The sequence below is a fragment of the Lynx canadensis genome, chromosome A2 (assembly GCF_007474595.2).
Source record: "Lynx canadensis isolate LIC74 chromosome A2, mLynCan4.pri.v2, whole genome shotgun sequence".
NCBI classification, from domain to species: domain Eukaryota; kingdom Metazoa; phylum Chordata; class Mammalia; order Carnivora; family Felidae; genus Lynx; species Lynx canadensis.
The window spans coordinates 160,955,829-160,973,551 of NC_044304.2; the positions used below are offsets into that span (position 1 = coordinate 160,955,829).

Here is a 17,723-nt window from a genome sequence, read left to right on the forward strand (position 1 = left end):
TGTCAGTTTTATAATTGAAGCTATCTCCTCACTTGAAAATATTGTTTTCACTGGAGTAGAAGGAAAAGAGGACCCAGCAAATGCCCTACAAAGTTGATTTCCCCCAACAGATTACAAGCACGTACGCGAGGATTTCAAGAGAGTCCTCACTGTGGTGGGGCAGAGTCCAGTCATTCAAGGCAGTGTGTAGTAATTCAGTGAATGAGTGTCCTAAATTCATTCTTTTTCTTCTTTTTCCTTCCTCCCCTGCTCGTTTTTACTTCTTTTTCCTTTTAGACTTCTTCCACCAAGAGGCAGGCAAAGTATAATTCCTTTTTTTTACGACAATCTTATTTTCAAAATCAACTCTGGATAATTCATAATCCTGGACTTTTTTTGCCCAAAATGTACCGATAGCCAATTATTTCTTGGTTTCTTTGAGGTGAATCTTTGCTTTATAACCCATATTTTATTGTCTTTGAAGTTTGAAGAAATGATCCTCAAAAAGTGATAGATGGTAATAGAAATAGGTTACCAAAGTGTCTTCACTGTTCTTTAAGCAGAGGGGGTTGGGGTTCCAGATCTGAGAAAAATGTGAAGATGGCCAAACTGGTCCAGAATACCATCAATCCATCATTAATTCCGTGTGTGTGCATTCAGTACCTAGTAAGTTGTAGGAAAAGTGCTGGACTCTGGAGATACATCAGACAAAATATGGTGTGTGCCCAAGGAGCCCTTCTTTGGCCTTTGGTAAATGCAAATGTAAGCTACCAATTGTAGTTTAGTGTGAGAAAGCCTTTGGAATTGCTATACTTTGAATTTATTTCACAAAAGAATGAATGTTTAAGTCTAGCTCTCACAGAAACAAGTGATACCAGCGCAAAAAAAAAAAAAAAAAAAAAAATCTGGGTGGGTGGCCATGGCCAAACCAGATAGGCAGCTCAGTGTGGGGATGTGAGACTCGGTGTGAAGGCTGCCTGCTCTTGGCCTGGGGAGGAGCCTCATGGCCTTTGGCCACTTCTTAGACTTCTTAGACTCTGTACGGCATCACTCACAAATAGTTTTCAGGAGGCATCTCTTTTTTTCCTCAAGAAGCATGGTGTCATCTACGCTCATAACGTCCAGAAAGCCTGTGAGGCCTCAAACAACTTTATGGGGACATAACCTGCTTCTTGAGTTGCACGAAGTAGAATGCCATGAGCTGCTAGTACCTCATGCATTCTTTCCCCGTTCAAGAGAGGGACCCTACATGAGTTTCTTTCAATTACTCTGTTTATCCAACTGTCATCATTACCCACAGGAACCCACCTCCCATTTGATGAGTGAGACTCCAGCTGTGATGGAGTCTTACTCATTAAGAGTAATGTGGCTTTACCCACAGTAAAGCCACCTACACAGCATGGCACCTTCTCTAAAGAGGCAGCAGTTTTGAGGGTGGTTTGTATTGACTGAAGGACAGTTCAGGGCTAGGTTAGAACATTTCCACAAGTCGCAAGGTTTAATTAATGCACCAGATAAAGGAGTCAGGTGGACAAAATGGGCGACGTGAGTAGGAACAGTAAGCAAAGTCATAATCTGTAGTTCCATTTACCTTCCTTGGTCAAGGAAAAGAACATGTCAAAGTCGATGTCCTGTTTTAGTCAGAATAATCAGCAAATGGAAATGGCTCTGGATTTTAGGAACTATACGTCAGAGTCTCAGATCTCAAGTCTCACACACTTTCAGGTGTGGCTCTGTTGTTGTTGTTTAACTCAAAATAGAAATTGCTTTACTGTAACCAAAGTTCATCCTAAATAATAGGACATTGGTGGATTTTCTGGCTGTTCTTTTCTATTAAGGTCTTAGGTGGTAGAAAAAATAGAATTTTATCACTTACGGAGTCAATCGCGTCTTTATGTCTGTGAGTAGTAAACAATCAGTGGTTACTTGGTAACTAAGTTCCTTTTAAAATTCCACGAGAAGAAACTGGCAAACAAATCAGTTTGCGGAATTCTTTGAAAACAGCTGAAACTTCCTTTGAGTGTGACTGGGAGCATCGGCTATGAAGTCCAGAAAAATCTGTATTTGACTATCCCTTCCTGATTAGTATGATGACCTTGGCCAAATTATTCCCTTAAGCCTCAGTTACCTTATCTGTGAAATAAGGATGATAACATCTACATCAAAAGTGTTGCTGCTGAATACTTCATTAAATAATATATGAAAATTGCCTATTGCGACTGACACATTGCGGGAACTCAAGAGAAACTCATTTCTTTATGGCGTGTAAACATGAATCTGGCTCCAAGTCAAAAGTGCCCTCACCGAATCAACAAACTTTCTGTAAGTAGCTCTTTCTACTAGGTTCTGGGGCTATAATGGTGAATGAAAAATAGCACTTACCCTCAAGAGCCCTTACAGTCCAGAATTCTACTTGGCTCCCCAGTTCAGCTGAGCAAGCAAGAAAATTTGGGCTGCTTAGTGTTCAGAGCAAAGAAGCAGCAACTTCTTTGATAAGCAACCTGCTGCTTATCAACAGAATGAAGAGACACCACCTCGTGTCTGCAAAAGGCATAAATTACGTAATTTAAAAATTTTACAAATAAATAATTGAACAGATAATGTAACTCCTGAAAGCAACAGCTTCATAGCAGATGATGAAGTGAGCAGAGCAGAGGTGACACGAGGCAGAGGCATTCGACTGGGGGACAACTTTATCCACTAAAGCGATTCAAGCAATTGACCTGTCTGTCCAAATAACACTCCAGTTTACAAAGCCAATAAAGAGAAGATAAAGCAGTCAAAATGAAGACCATCTGTTAAATTGCAAATCATTTCCTTCTTTTGGATGTATTTTTCTAAATGCATCTTATAACACTTTGATTAAGAAACTGCTATTATAATTAATGATAATGACTAAGTTGACAGAATGGCATTTCTCCCAAGAAACCCACTTTACAGGAACGCCTGGGTGGCTCATTCAGTTAAGTGTCTGACTTCAGCTCAGGTCACGATCCCACAATTCGTGGGTTCAAGACCCACATCAGGCTCTGTGCTGACAGCTCAGAGCCTGGAGCCTACTTTGGATTCTGTGTCTCCCTCTTGGCCCCTCCTCCACTCATGCTCTGTCTCTGTCTCTCTCTCTCAAAAGTAAATAAACATAAAACAAATTTTTTTTAAGTAAGCAATTCAAGACCATTCGTAAACCTCAACCCAGCCTCGTCTTCCAGCAGCAGGTGCTGGCCAGGTAACACCCCATGTTTCATACCCGGTTCCCAACTACCTACAACGGCGGTGCTCAACCCTGGCCACACGCTGCAGTAATCTCAGAAAATAGTAAAATAGGCTGGCCTTTCCCCAGAGCGATTAAATCAGATTTTCTGAGAGTTTGCCTTAGATTTGCATATATATATATATATATATATATATATATACAGATGTGTGTGTGTGTGTGTATATATATATACACACCAAGGTTGAAAAACTCTGACATCATTTCCTGAACACCACTCCGCGTGCCTTCGTTCACGTTTTTTCCCCACACTGGGCAGAGAGCAGGAGGGGGCTGCCCGCCTTGTGCATCTTGCAAATACATATTCACTGTCACCTTTCTAGTGAAGAAGCCCAGACCTTCCCCTCCCCCTGTTTCTACTCTGTTAGTCTGGACCTCACACTGTATTCTAATGAGGTGCTTATCTCCCAGCCAACTGTGAACTTCTTTGGGGAAAAGTCCTTGGCTCGAATTTGCTTTTGTTATCAGCACGGGCCTGGCACATAGCGAGATTCCAAGAAATGTTTACTAAATTCAAAGCAAACAAGTTACACTTGTTGGACTCAAGTTGTAACAAAGAGCCGTGAGGGCACTCTCGGAGGAGCTTTTCCCTGCGTGTGGCACTTAGGTGCCGATACCGGCTGGGAGCACGAATGAGGGCCATAACGGAAGGCGGTAGAGACAGCCGGCCGGGAAGGACGCAGAAGTTCTATAAGCAAGTAAGCCAGTGTGGCCAGACTGCAGGCCGAGGGTGCAGGGAATGGGAGACGGGCTGGGGAAGACCAGGGCCAGGTAATGAATGAGGGTGATGAAGGTCACCCGGAGGGGCAGCCTCTCGCACAGAGCCCTACCCACACCCAGCGTCTCAGTGTGTCATTTCTGAGTGAAGTGATTCTTACTATGTTTCTTTAAGCTTTTGATGGGGAAGTCATGAACACTGATTAAAACCACTAACCGTCTAACCCTCTCGGGAGCGAGGGTGGCTCAGTCGGTGAAGTGTCCAACTTCAGTTCAGGTCATGATCTCAGGGTTCATGAGTTCGAGCCCCGCATCAGGCAAAGTGCTGTCAGCACGGAGTCTGCTTTGGATCCTCTGCCCCTCTCCCCACCCTCAAAAGTTAAAAAACAAACAAACAACAACAGCAACAACATTAAAAGCTATGAGCCCTCTCCCCAGGAAAATGCATATGCACTTTTTGCCTGAAGTTTCAGAAGATTTACAGATTCGTTGAAATGTATCTAGTGACCACCTCCCCCACCCCCAGTGATATTCCAAATTGTAATAAAAAGGATGAAATTTAAGTTTAGGGGCAACACACTCTCCTCTCATACCAACCCATTCACCAAACTGCAGCCAGAATGATCTTTTAAAACTGCAAATCAGATTATGTCACCTCTACTTGAGACCCTCCAGAGTTACCCTTTACTTTCTACACAAAAAAATCCCCAACATACCACTCTTTCTAGACTCACTTCCTGCCACTCTCCCCTGAATTTTTGCCTTTTCACCTTCTTGGCTTTCTTTGCATTGGCCTTCAACATTCCCTCCTTCCCCAGGGCCTTTGCACACGCTCTTTCTCTCTTTTAGGATGCCGACTCTGTCCCCAATACCACTTCAATCTCATGCTCCTTCAGTGATTAACTTAAATATCATTTGCTCCTTGTTAAATCTCTAATCGCTTCACAGCTTGTAGAAGACACTTCAAAAATAAAGAATATACAAAGAAGACTGGTTGCTAGCCAGAGGAAGATGTAAGTTCAAGGGAGGATTGCTTTAAGATGGGAATGATTTAAAGCCCACAGCAATTAAACAGTCCTGACCAGACCAGGACTGGTGGGTGGCAAAATCAAGATTAAACCCACATTTTTGGATCCCTGCCCTCCCCATATATACGTTAATCGCCGACTACACGTGTCAGGTGGAGGTTACTGGGATGGGGTCCTCTCCCCACTTGCTCTTTCTAGAGCAGTCTAACCTGTTGACCACCATGTTTTCCAGCATGCTTATTAACACAGTTTCAGGAGCATGACCGTGGAAATTCTGGATACAAACTATCTTCCCACTTAAGACTAGAGCACAGAGCCTGGAGCCTGTTTCCGATTCTGTGTCTCCCTCTCTCTCTGCCCCTCCCCCGTTCATGCTCTGTCTCTCTCTGTCCCAAAAATAAATAAAAAAAAACGTTAAAAAAAAAATTAAAAAAAAAAAAAAAAGACTAGAGCAAAGATGTTCAGTGCCATTGGCTCTTGAACTCCAAGCAAAGAGGGCCCCCGGCTCCCACACAGTTCAACTCAGAGATCATATAGCTTACCGATGTGATTAAAGTAATGCACTCTACACTTGTATCTCACGGGTAGCACATGCCATTCAGGCTAAACTTGAGAGATTTCTCCTTGGTGTCTTTTCACCCCTTTGCAGATTCAGACGCTTGAAGCTTATTACATAGAAACTGACCTGGCCTTTAGAGAGGGGTAGGAAAGTGGTTACAAAAGTTATGTATTCATCTGGGGAAACAGAACAAGTAAAGGTGAACATTAACCCATCCTGGCTCAATGCTGTTAGTCCAAAATGACTATAGTAAATTGAAGGAAACATCCAGCAAACAGAGTAAAAAATGCAGGAGGGAAATCCAAAGAGGTCCATACACTTGGGGAGAAAAAGCAGATATTGCCAGTGTAAGGCCAGGAGAGAAACTGGCTGTATTTCAGGATAGCGGGTCCTTGGGAGTACAACCGGAACCAAGTTGAAGAAGAGCTGGGCCTTGCAGATCGCCTTGGAAGAGGCCAGGTCTAATGCAGGACCAGGATATACGCAGAGGGGTGATGGCCAAGATTTCTAGGACCAGAGCTCCACAACACTTACTTAAGTTTTTTACTAGATGATTAATGGAAAAGCAGTTAATGAGCATGATCATTCTGGGCAATGGAATTCAGCCATGAGAAAGCTTCCTGAGGCTGGGGCTCAGGTCTGTGTTTTCTCCAGTACGGGGTCTGCTCCCCAGCCGTTCCTCCTAGATTTTGTAGAAGCTGTAGAGAGCTTTTAGGATCCGGGGTTCCGGGACGAGATAGAACAGAGCTGTGGACGGCAGGAAGGAGTAAGCAAATATGAAAGTGTTTGTTTACAGCAGAAGATAAAAAGAAAGAAGCCTTCTGTTATGGGCTGAACGTTTGTGGCCCCCCAAGTTTCTGTGTTGAAGCCTTCAGGCTTTTGGAAGTCGTACTTAGGTTTAGATGAGGTCATGAGGGTGGGGCCCCCAGGGTGGGATTAGTGCCCTTATGAGAAGAGGAAGAGACCAGAAAGCTAGTCCTCTCTCCTTTAACTCCCCACCTCTCTCTCTGCCATATAAGCACAAAGCAAGAACATGTCTGTCTGCAAGCCAGGAAGAGAGACCACGCCAGGGAAAGAATCAGCTGGCACCTCGATCTTAGACGTACAGCCCCCAGAACTGTGAGAATAGACCTCTGTCGTTTGAGCCACCCAGTTATGGCCAGTCAATGTTGTTTGCTTGAGGGACTGGGTCAGTGAGTACGTGAGACCACCTGCTGGACGCAGTTCACGCAGGCTGGGAGACCAGACCCTCTGGGACTCAACTCCGTATGTAGAGATGTGCAGGCAGCTGGAAATCAGCCATCTGGGGCTGTTTAATAGGCAAACACTACAAATCAGGGCTTCCCCTACCCGGGGAATGAGATATTTCACATTTACCAGCATACCCCTGGATTCGTTAGATGAAAGACTTACGGGAGCAGAGTTCTCTGGAATCCCCACGTTCGAAATAAACCTTGACTCTTTTGTTGTTTCTGTTTTAATTGTTACAAACGAGGACACTCTGCAGTTCTCTTATATTACCCATCCAGTTGGTTATTCAGCATTTGTGGGCTCTCTCGGCAAACTAACCGTTGCTTACAACACTGTTCCCGTGGGGAAGTATGTCCAAGTTGCAAGTTGCTGACTTAATCTTTTTTTAATGTTTTTGTTTACTTTGAGACAGAGACAGACAGAGCATGAGCAGGGGAGGGGCAGAGAGAGAGAGGGAGACACAGAATCCGAAGCGGGCTCCAGGCTCCGAGCTGTCAGTACAGAGCCTGATGCAGGGCTCCAACCCCCGAACCGTGAGATCATGACCTGAGCTGAAGTCGGACGCTTAACCCACTGAGCCATCCAGGCGCCCCGCAAGTTACTGACTTTAAAATAAGCTTTTGGAAAAGAGCCCCTTTGTAGAGTTGGGGACTTTCGACTTCAGATGCTCATGGGGACGTGAGAGAATGAAAAGAATCAGGTTGCAAAATACATCCTAAGTGAAAAGGCAAAAAGAAATGGGATTCTTGAGCATGAGAAGGAAGGGATCAGGGGCAATTTAATTATGGGGGTAAGTGGGGCACCTGGGTGTCTCAGTCGAGCATCAGACTCTTGATTTCAGTTCAGGTCATGATCTCACACAGCTCAGGTCGTGATCTCACCATTATGAGATCAAGCCCCGCATCGGGCTCTTCGCTGGCACGGAGACTGCTTGGGATTATCTCTCTCCCTCGCCCTCTGCCCCGCCCCCACTTGCCCACATGCTCTCTCACTGTCTCTGTCAAAAAATAAATAAATAAAAATACATAACAGTAACAGGTGAGCGCCATTGTTCTTCCATGGTAAGTGTCAGGGATTTGGTTACGCGAGGGAAAGGATATCTTTATGGTATTATTCTGGGATGGACAGTTCTGTGGATTTTATTCCAAACATTCGCAGACTTTTCTTCGTCAGTCAGGGGCCCATTTCGAGAACCGAGAAGCAATTACGACAAGGTAGCTTCCCTGCTTTCAGGGTTTCTGGCATCCTTATGATCCTGAACCTGCAGATGAGGCACCATTGTTTGGAATTTTGAGAAACATGATATAGTTCAACAAATCTCTTTTATAATACATCTTAGAGTAAAAAAGACTCCAAGTTCGTCATTTTTTTCCATCTAAAAAACGAACATGATAAAACGCAAGCTATCTCGTATTAGTATAAAACTATAAATTACGCATTCTACATCAGTAATATTTGATCATTTAGTGAGGGAAAAGATGTTATTTGGGGCTTGTTAAATTAGCGTTATTTTAGTCATTCATTCAGAAAGGATGGGAGTCCTCCTTTCCTAAATGATATTGCAAACCCTGATTTGGCATTTCCTTAAAAACCATGTAAAACAGCAAAGTGACAGCCATAAATCTGCCACTGGGAAACCGACGTGGTTCACGGCACTCCCAGGCCTTGGCTTAACAGTTGGTTTATGATGTAGTTTTAGAATAACACTTTTCGAGCCTGGTATTCTCCTTCCTCCAGAACTGACATGAATCCATAAAGCTTTCTAATGATGACTCTAAAATACACCAAAAGTACTCTCTGTAGCATATTTTTTGGTCTGTTTATCTAAAACCCTTCGCTTTCTGAATTTCTGTTCATGATCTGCCTTGGAAGGACGGTCGCCCCTCTAGCTGAAGAATGCATAATTGCTCACCCCCCCAGGACCGCCCAGCTACCTCCTCAGCCAGGTGCGCCTCCTGCCTCGGCTTAGGCTCCCGGGATCTCAAACCCCTGTGTGCACAAGCATCGTCCGGGGAACCTGTTCTACCTGCTGATTCCCAAGACCCTCTGAGTCGAGCCCTCAGAGCTAACTTCTGGAGCTAGGCCCGGTAACCAGCATTTTAGCAGAGAAATGTTATCGGGGGCTCAGTTCGGCCCACTCTCTGGAAGTGTCGTAACTGAAGGTGGCTCAGGGAAGCCCGGGTTCTTGCCGGCGATGTGTGGCATCTTGCAGCTGGGGTGCCCGGGGCTTCCTCCGCCTCTACTGCCCAGAAGCCCTCCCTAGGCCCAGGTTCTTCGGGATTTGATCTTGAGTTTCAACCGCCAGATACATTTATCTCTTCCAATACGTTGCCCCTGTCTCTTTGCCTCTTGGGCTTGGGCTTGTTCAGAGGACTCCACGACCTCCAGGCACCAGCTGGATCGACCCCTTCTCTCCTGCATGGCCCAAAGACATTCTCCGATAATGAGCCCTTGTCCTCTGGTAGAACCTCTCTGGTGGCCCAGTGAACCCCCTGGTGTGTCTGCTTCAGGCGACCTGCCCTGCTTGCGCCCCTTGACTGACCCCCTCACCCAACCCCAGCCCCCACCATCTGTTAGACACTATCTTGTTTTTAAATTTTTTTAAATGTTTATTTATTTTTGAGACCATATGAGAGACAGAGTGCAAGCAGCGGAGGGGCAGACAGAGGGAGACACAGAATCCGAAGCGGGCTCCAGGCTCCGAGCTGCTGGCCCAGAGCCCGACGCGGGGCTCGAACTCACGAACCGTTGAGATCATGACCTGAGCTGAAGTCGGATGCTCAACCAACTGAGCCACTCAAGCGCCCCTGTTAGACACTTTCACAGCAGCTGGCCTAGGAGCATCCGTCTGTCCCACTGGGCTCTGAACTGCTGAGCTCAGTGATTACCTCTTTCTCGTTCACTGTTTCTCCAACGCCCAACCTAAAATGTAGCGGTGCGCTAATGAGTCTTGCATAAACAACTGATGATGTAAAAAGAACGTTATGACTTTCACTCGAGGTACGATCCCTCTGACCGCACTGTCTCTGTTCCACGCTGCTCCCTCAACTAGAAAGCTGGGCTTCCCGCCATGTTGACATAGCCTCTGGTTCTTTGAGTCTCGGCTTCCTGTCTTTTCTCCCAGACGTCTTCCCTGGCCCCTTTTAGACAGGGCCGGTGCCCCTCATATTCCAGGACCCCCTGTATCACCTGTTCCTGTGCTTACCCCACTGCGTTCTGATGATGCCTGGTCGTCTAAATCCTCTAAGATTTAGGGCTTGATGGGAGCAAGGATTGTAACCTCAGCAGACAGCACTCGATAGATGTCTGCTGAAAGCACGGGAAAGCCAACTCAGGATCCTCCAAGCTCAGATGAGGGTTCTCATCACACAATCTGCTGAGTTAACCTCTGTAACACTCACCAGAAAGATTGCAAATTGTTGACATGTGTCTCCCATGCCCACTGCTGGACAGAAAGGTCTTCAAGTGTGGCATTGGACATCCCAGTAAGTCATTCAGTGACTAGCATGGATTAAGCATTGTTTAATCCTGTGTTTCCCATCAAAGGTCCTTGCATTTCAAGCAAGGCAGCTCTTAATTATGTAAGACAGTCTCACACGCTGCAGTTGCTTAGCAGGGTAACAGGTTGGTTAGCAAGTTGACACGGTTAATAGGTAGGTCCGGATCCGTCCACAGGTGCCTGACTCCAGACCCTGATTCACGACGCCGCACCAAATCTGTCCTAGACTTATTTAACACAGACAAATTTCTGAATTTCCAGCTGAGAGAACCCTTTTGGAATTTGTCCTCTCCTACTCATGACAATAGAGCTGTGTTTCACAAAATATGTTCTTCACGGTATTAATTTGGTGGGCGTTGGGTGTTGTGAGAATAACAGGTTCCACAGGCAGTGAAGTTTGAGAAACACTTTCAGAAGGGCACGTGCAGAGGGAAAGGGAGCTGTAACAACAAGGACCAAACAAATCAGGAGAGGGAACCTCAGCCTTCACCCTGAGTTAGGAGGTGATGTTGGAACACTGGGGAGCAAACAGTGGGAGAATCAACAGAGGGGCTGGGCTGCCAGGAAGTGATTAAGAACCAATTAGCAATGATTAGGCCATTGACAAACACCAAAGGAGGGTTAGCAACTCTTCTTTTAACTTCTTAATAGTAGTAATAATAATAGGTTCTATTTATTTGGGGCTGATCGCTTCACATTATCTTTTGTAATTTTCACTATTATTGTCTCTCTTTCACGTATAAAATACTGAGGCCTCAAGAAGTTGGTTAAGGGGTGCCCGGGTGGCTCAGTCGGTTAACCATCCAACTCTTGGTTTGGACTCAGGTCGTGATCTCACGGTTCATGAGGTCAAGCCCTGCATCGGGCTCTGTGCTCGGCGCGGAGCCTGCTTGGAATTCTCTCTCTCTCTCCCTCTTTCCCTGCCCCTCCCCTGCTTGCACTCTCCAACTCTCAAAATAAGTAAATAAACTTAAAAAAAAAAAAAGAAATTAAGTAACTTCCCATAAAACCATACAACTAATTTATGGCCACATTCAAACCCAGTTCTCTCTAGCTTCACGCCTTGTGATGTTAAGCACTGTGCCCAAAGCCTTCTGGGACTTCCCCAGGGTTTTGCGGAGGGCTCTCCTTTGTGAACGTCCAAACCAACGCCAGTCTCAAAGAGGGTACCCAGGAGCTCCTTAAACTGGTGTTCATGTTATACCACTTCCTTTATTTCCAGGGTTATCTCTTCTACCTAAATTAGTTATTTGGCCTAAGTACTGTATGTGAAAATTTTTTCCGGTATGATTTCAGTTTCTTAATTTTTATTAATATTTAAAAAAATTTTTTTAATGTCTATTCATTTTTGAGAGAGAGAGAGAGAGAGGATGTGAGCAGGGGAGGGGCAGAAAGAGAGGGAGACACAGAATCTGAAGCAGACTCTAGGCTCTGAGCTGTCAGCACAGAGCCCAACGCGGGGCTCAAACTCACAAAGTGAGATCATGACCTGAGCCGAAGTAGGACGCTTAACCGACTGAGCCACCCAGGTGTCCCATTAATTTTTTTTTTTTTAATTTACCGACCTCCATACTTGACTTTTTTTTTTGATAAATTATTCATGTTGATGAAATAAGATCCATCTCCATAGAAGGTAGCCCAATCTGATCCCCTCCTAGAGTCAGGACCTGCCCTCTGAACTGAGGCTACTACAAAATTAACAGTCTACCCGAGTGTAAGTTGTTGTCGGTATCAGCATATCCGATTTCTCCTCATTTTTCAATTTTCCGTCTTTTTCTTTTCAACAGATGTCGGTGCATTTTTTGAAGAAGGGATGTGGCTACGGTATAACTTCCAGGCATCGGGGGTCAGTGCGAAAGAGTCGGGCAGTAGGTCAGACATGTCCCCGGATCAGAACAACTCCCCTCCGGACCTGACCCACGAGAGGATCCACTTCAGCTTCAGTACCACCAAGGCACCCTGCATCCTTCTGTATGTCAGTTCTTTCACGACAGACTTCTTGGCCGTTCTCATCAAACCCACCGGTAAGGACAAGGATGCCTAAGCTTTGCTACTTCATGTTGGGTGGACAGAATGTTCTAGAAAGTCTGGGTTGCTCTTGCCTCATCCTTTATTCCCCACAGGACATTGAGCAAGTCACCCAAGTCTTTGAATCTCATATCCCGGTAGGAGAGCCAAGAAAGGAACTTGTCCGTTGAGTGCTTTCTAGCAATGTGTCGTAGTAATCTTGCTAAGGCATGTCACGTTCTTTACAAGAATCATATTACATGAAAATGAGATGGCTTCGTATGTGTGATGATTTTTTTTTTTTTGGTTCCTGTCAAACAAATACATTCACTGCTGTACTAAATAGAGATGAGCTTTGAAGTCGTGGAATTAATTTAATATAAATCAATGAATTACCCTGATTTATGATAATGTATCAGTAGGTTCCTAAAGAACATATATAACTTTCAATAGAAATAGAAAAACAGAAACGTTTTCATTCCTAATCCCTCTCAGAATTTTACATTCATAAAATATATCCCATAAAATAAAATATATTCATAAGGCTTGCTTAAAGCAGGAGTATATTCACACTTGTCATGTCTGGGACCATCTTGATCTCCAAATAGGCATGGAACTCAAGAGGGTCAGAGCGAGACTACAGTTGCTGTCCTGTGTGAATACACCAGTGGGCTTATGATCTTTCAGAGAAGTCCAAGCAGTCCTAAAAATACAGATGCGTGCCAAACACTGAAGGTTCCATTCCTCTTAGAAAACTTTAATTCTCAGATGCTTAAAAGTTTTAATAAAATTGTTTTTTCAAAAATAGAAATATTGTAGGTCTATCAGGGAGCAGATGTCTCTCCTTCATTTCCCAGAGAGATTATACGGGCTGAGAAGTGGACACAACCTCTCTCATTGCCCCCACCTTCTTGCTCTACAGTGATTATTCTTAAAGATCAAGATTGTCTCCCATGGGAGCAAAAATTATCATTATGAACCCAGGTCAGCTTGAGTTTTAAAACCTAGCAAATTCTTAGACTTCTTCTCTGGACAATTCACTCTTGGTTAAAAAGTTTAGAGGCAAGGGGCTCCTGGGTGGCTCAGTCAGTTAAGCGTCTGACTTCGACTCAAGTCATGATCTCACTGTTTGTGAGTTCGAGCCCCATGTCGGGCTCTGTGCTGACAGCTCGGAGCCTGGAGCCTGCTTCGGATTCTGTGTCTCCCTCGCTCTCTGCCCCTCCCCCACTTGGAGGGGCAGAAATAAGCCAAACACCAGACAAAGATGCAGCATGAGAATGTTCCTCTATTATTATTCTCTTATTATTTGTAAAAATAAGTATGAGGAAAGACCTTGAAGTTCAACTGTAGTAAAATGGTTAGTAAAAGAGGGAGTCAGCATTTTAAGGACTACCATGTATCCATTAAGACTAACATTTATGGAGAAAAGAGCGTGGAGAAAAAAGTTGTATGTAATTCAATGTTAAGTGAAAAAAAAAAAAGGCAAGCTACTGCCTCGACTATATAATATCAGCTTAGCTCTGTGAAAAATGTGGATAGAAAACAAAAACGCCATATGAGCAGAAAGCACCTCTTGTTTGTTGATTTGCTTCTCCTGCTACTCTTTTATAAATGTCAAATGCTCGCAAGGCATCGGAAAAGATAATAAGTAAAATCAATGAGGAAGCCGAAGAAAAAAGGACATGGCCCCTGCTTTCCAGAAGTTCACGAGTTAAGCTTATTTCCCCCTGGATCGGGTTAAATGGATTTTTAGTGCAATGATGCTCTCCACTTCCGTGCCCCAACCTCCCAGAGCCCAGGGGTGGTGCTCACATGTGGCTTCTCAAGGCTTTATGAACTTTTCCCAGCAGGTGCCGTGCTATCTACTCCTTAAGTCACTGCCACATTAAAATGCAGTCCCCATGGGGCGCCTGGGTGTCTCAGTCGGTTGGGCGGCTGACTTCGGCTCAGGTCATGATCTCGCGGTCCGTGAGTTCGAGCCCCGCGTCCGGCTCTGCGCTGCCAGCTCAGAGCCTGGAGCCTGTTTCGGATTCTGTGTCTCCCTCTCTCTGACCCTCCCCTGTTCGTGCTCTGTCTCTCCCTGTCTCAAAAATAAATAAAACGTTAAAAAAAGATTTTAAGTGCAGTCCCCAACAATATCAGTAACTCTCATTCCCACAACCTATGCCCGTCCCTGTGAACACTCATGCTTGTGTTGGTGGGCGTTCTTCACGTGCAAGGGTTTCGAGTAATCGGTTCCACATTGGTGCTACCATTTAATGATGCCCCAAGGGGTGCTGTGTTGCAGCTGCATTACTTCCTGTGAGCCACACAACCACAAAGTAGACAACGCTCTTCATCCCCTTTCAGCAGATGATAAAACTGGAGTACAGCGAGGTCAGGTGACATTCACCCTCAGCTGGCGATCTGGTTCCAGGCCCAGAGCTTTACCACTCTCTCCACACTGCAGAGAGTTCTAGAACACCCTCCATGCATCTGGAAAGCATAACCAGTTGGCTTCTTTCCACCTTTGCAAGGCCGTCCTCAAACAACTAATGAAAATTTGTTTTTCTCAGGGCCCCTGGGTGGCTCAGTTGGTTAAGCATCTGACTCTTGGTTTCTGCGCAGGTCATGATCTCGAGGTTTGTGAGTTTGAGCCCCGCGGGAGGCTCTGTGCTGATAGGGTGCATCCTGCTTCGGAAGCTCTTTCTTCCTCTCTCTGCCCCTCCCCAGCTTGTGCTCTCTCTCTCTCTCTCTCTCTCTCTCTTTCAAAAATAAACATTAAAAATAATTTTTTAAATAATTTATACTACAGAATTTGTTTTTCTCACGCTTCAAAGACTGTGTTTTTTCTTAATTGGTATTTAAAGTTAGAAATATTTGAAGAATTCACTCAGCAAGGACTATGCCAAACTATCAGGCCAAAATTAAAGACTAGGAAGTCTTGACGTAACGCCCTGCCATCCTTCAAACGTAACAACACATTGAAGGCTTTATTGCCATCGCTGCTCCGGAACCAGACCCTCTGGTCCTCCCCCAGACCCTGTGCTTCTGACAGTGCAGGCGTCGCCCAGACACCCAGATTCCCAGGCATTCCACCATTCCCAAATGCTCCATCATCCCCCTTGAGGGACGTGTCCCTGGGGAACGTCGCTGTCTTTTCTTCCCCACCGCTGGTCTCCTGGCAGATGCCTTCGAATTCGATGCTCCCCGACGTCGCTCCTGCCGTGGCATACATGGAAAATTCTTACATGTGAGTGGCGCTTGAACAAATGGACGAGGCTGTGTTTGGGAGGCCACCTACCCAGGGACTCCATCCAACGGCCGGGGCTCCTGCAGGTCTGCTGAGGTTTGGGGGGAGCCAGGCTCCTGGCACCTGTTACCCCCACAAGGGATGGCAGTGCGCTCTGACCCCTCCCTCTCCCTGTTTCCAGTCCCTCCCCACCTCGCTCTTACCCACCACAGCCTTCGTGCACAAGGTCCCTCATCATGCATCAGTAGGGCCCTCCTCCCCCAGGAAGGGCAGGAGGAATCCCAAATCCCGCAGCCTGCCCTTTGAGACCCTGGGCTCTGGGGTGAGAGCTCCAAGCGTAGAACCCGAAGGTCCGGGTTTCAATCTGCTTCGTGCCCAGCGCCCTCTTCTGTAAAACGGGGTCTCCCTCAGGCGGGGGGGGGGGGTAGATAGTCCAGACAGTCGCTGTAAAGCACTGCCCTGTCCCTTCGCAGTCTGAAGTCGGCGTCAGTGGTAACAGGTGCTCTGGTTAGCAGTTCCCGCTACCCACGGTCCACAGGTGGGATCTACAGCCTGCCACGTGTCCAGCGCCCCACCACCCTCCTCTTCCTCGTCATACCCCAAACACGTGTGACACCCCTGTTTCTGCCCACTTAGCCCAAAGAACCGCGGCTCCCTCTTGGCTCCGACACCTGACTTTCATTCTAGGGCCAGACGGAGCCTCACCTCCTTTCAGTGACGTCTCCTTTCTTTCGACTCCTAGGACACTTCTTTTCAATGTCATTTGTCCAGCACTTAGCGCACCGGACTGCTATCCGTCTTTGTTATAAATATGCCCTGTCTTCTCAGCGAGATGAAAAGCCCCCCGCACTCCATCTCCTGCCTACAATAGGTGCCCCGTAAGTGTTTGGTGAGGGTAATGATGACGGCCAGGAGAGAGTAAATCTGTTAAGCACATTATTTCCCGCAGCCAATAAAAGAGCTGGCCCCTGTGACTGCTTTAATTCACTTGGGAGATGAACCAGAAATGCAAGAGAGGTATTTTCCCATTTTAATAATATTTTATATTAATGGCAAATATTAATATTCTCCCTCCCATCATTTAGCGGTCCTCTTGTACTATTATTTGAAAGGAATAAATATATCGCTTAAATTTTATTATTCAAGAATATTGCCATTCCTGTTTATGGATATCCGCTACGTATAAATTTAACGTTCCAAATCGTCTGTTTTCTCAAAGCAAATCATTTCAGTTGCCATTAAGTGAGGCAGTTACCGAAATTTTAAATCATATTTGCAAAGAAAGAAAGGCGGAAAAGAGAAAAAAAATTGGATTCAGCAGCGCTTTTCATGGGCACTGGACAAATGTGTTCTGAAGAAATGAATAAATAAATGATGAATGAATACAGCTGTGTATTTGAGAAAACTGGCTGTGATTATACAGGGTCCATGCACGAGAAGTAGGGAGTCAACACTCAAGGCAATCAACTTGTTTTTCTGCATGTAACCAAACAACTGTCTAATCACTTCCTGTCCGGTCCCAAATAATAGATTGTTTGTAATGCTATTAGGGGAAAGGAGAAAACAAAAACAAAAATAAAACACTGAAGGGTGCAGAGAGAAGCAGCTCAGTAAAAGGGAGCAGCGTATCCAAAGGTCCTGGGGTAGAAAGGAGAATTGTATTTTCTAGGGGATAACAGAAGTCCAAGGTAGCTGAAATGTAAAATGTGACAGAGTAAATGGCATCATTTGAAAATAACAGACAGAACTCAGATCAGACAGGGCATCATACACTGTACTTAGAATGTATCTCTTCATCCTATGAGCAACTGGAAGGCTTTGAAGAGTTTTTAGTGGACCAGTGAAATAGTCCGTGATGCACTTTGTTTTTGTTTGTGTTTGGTTTTTTCTAAGTAGGGCTTGAACTCATGACCCTGAGATCAAGACCTGAGCTGAGACCAAGAGTCAGATGCTTAATCAAATGAGCCACCCAGGCACCCCTCAATTATGCATTTTTCAAAATGTTTATTTATTTATTTTGAGAGAGCACAAGCAGGGGAGAGGCAGAGAGGGAAGGAGAGGATCCCGAGCAGGCTCAGCCCTGTCAGCACAGAGCCCGACGTGGGGCTCAATCCCACAAACCATGAGATCATGACCTGAGCCGAAATCAAGAGTCAGATGCCCAACTGACTGAGCCACCC

The 17,723-nt window shown here is 45.4% G+C and overlaps 1 protein-coding gene across 1 annotated transcript in view; it reads left to right on the plus strand.

The window, feature by feature from the left end:
• Positions 1–17,723, plus strand: part of CNTNAP2 (contactin associated protein 2) — a 1,395,900-nt gene that overhangs the window by 1,225,095 nt on the left and 153,082 nt on the right. The window contains 1 exon segment of the mRNA XM_032592507.1: positions 12,092–12,328. Within this exon segment, the coding sequence (XP_032448398.1) occupies positions 12,092–12,328 (237 nt within the window).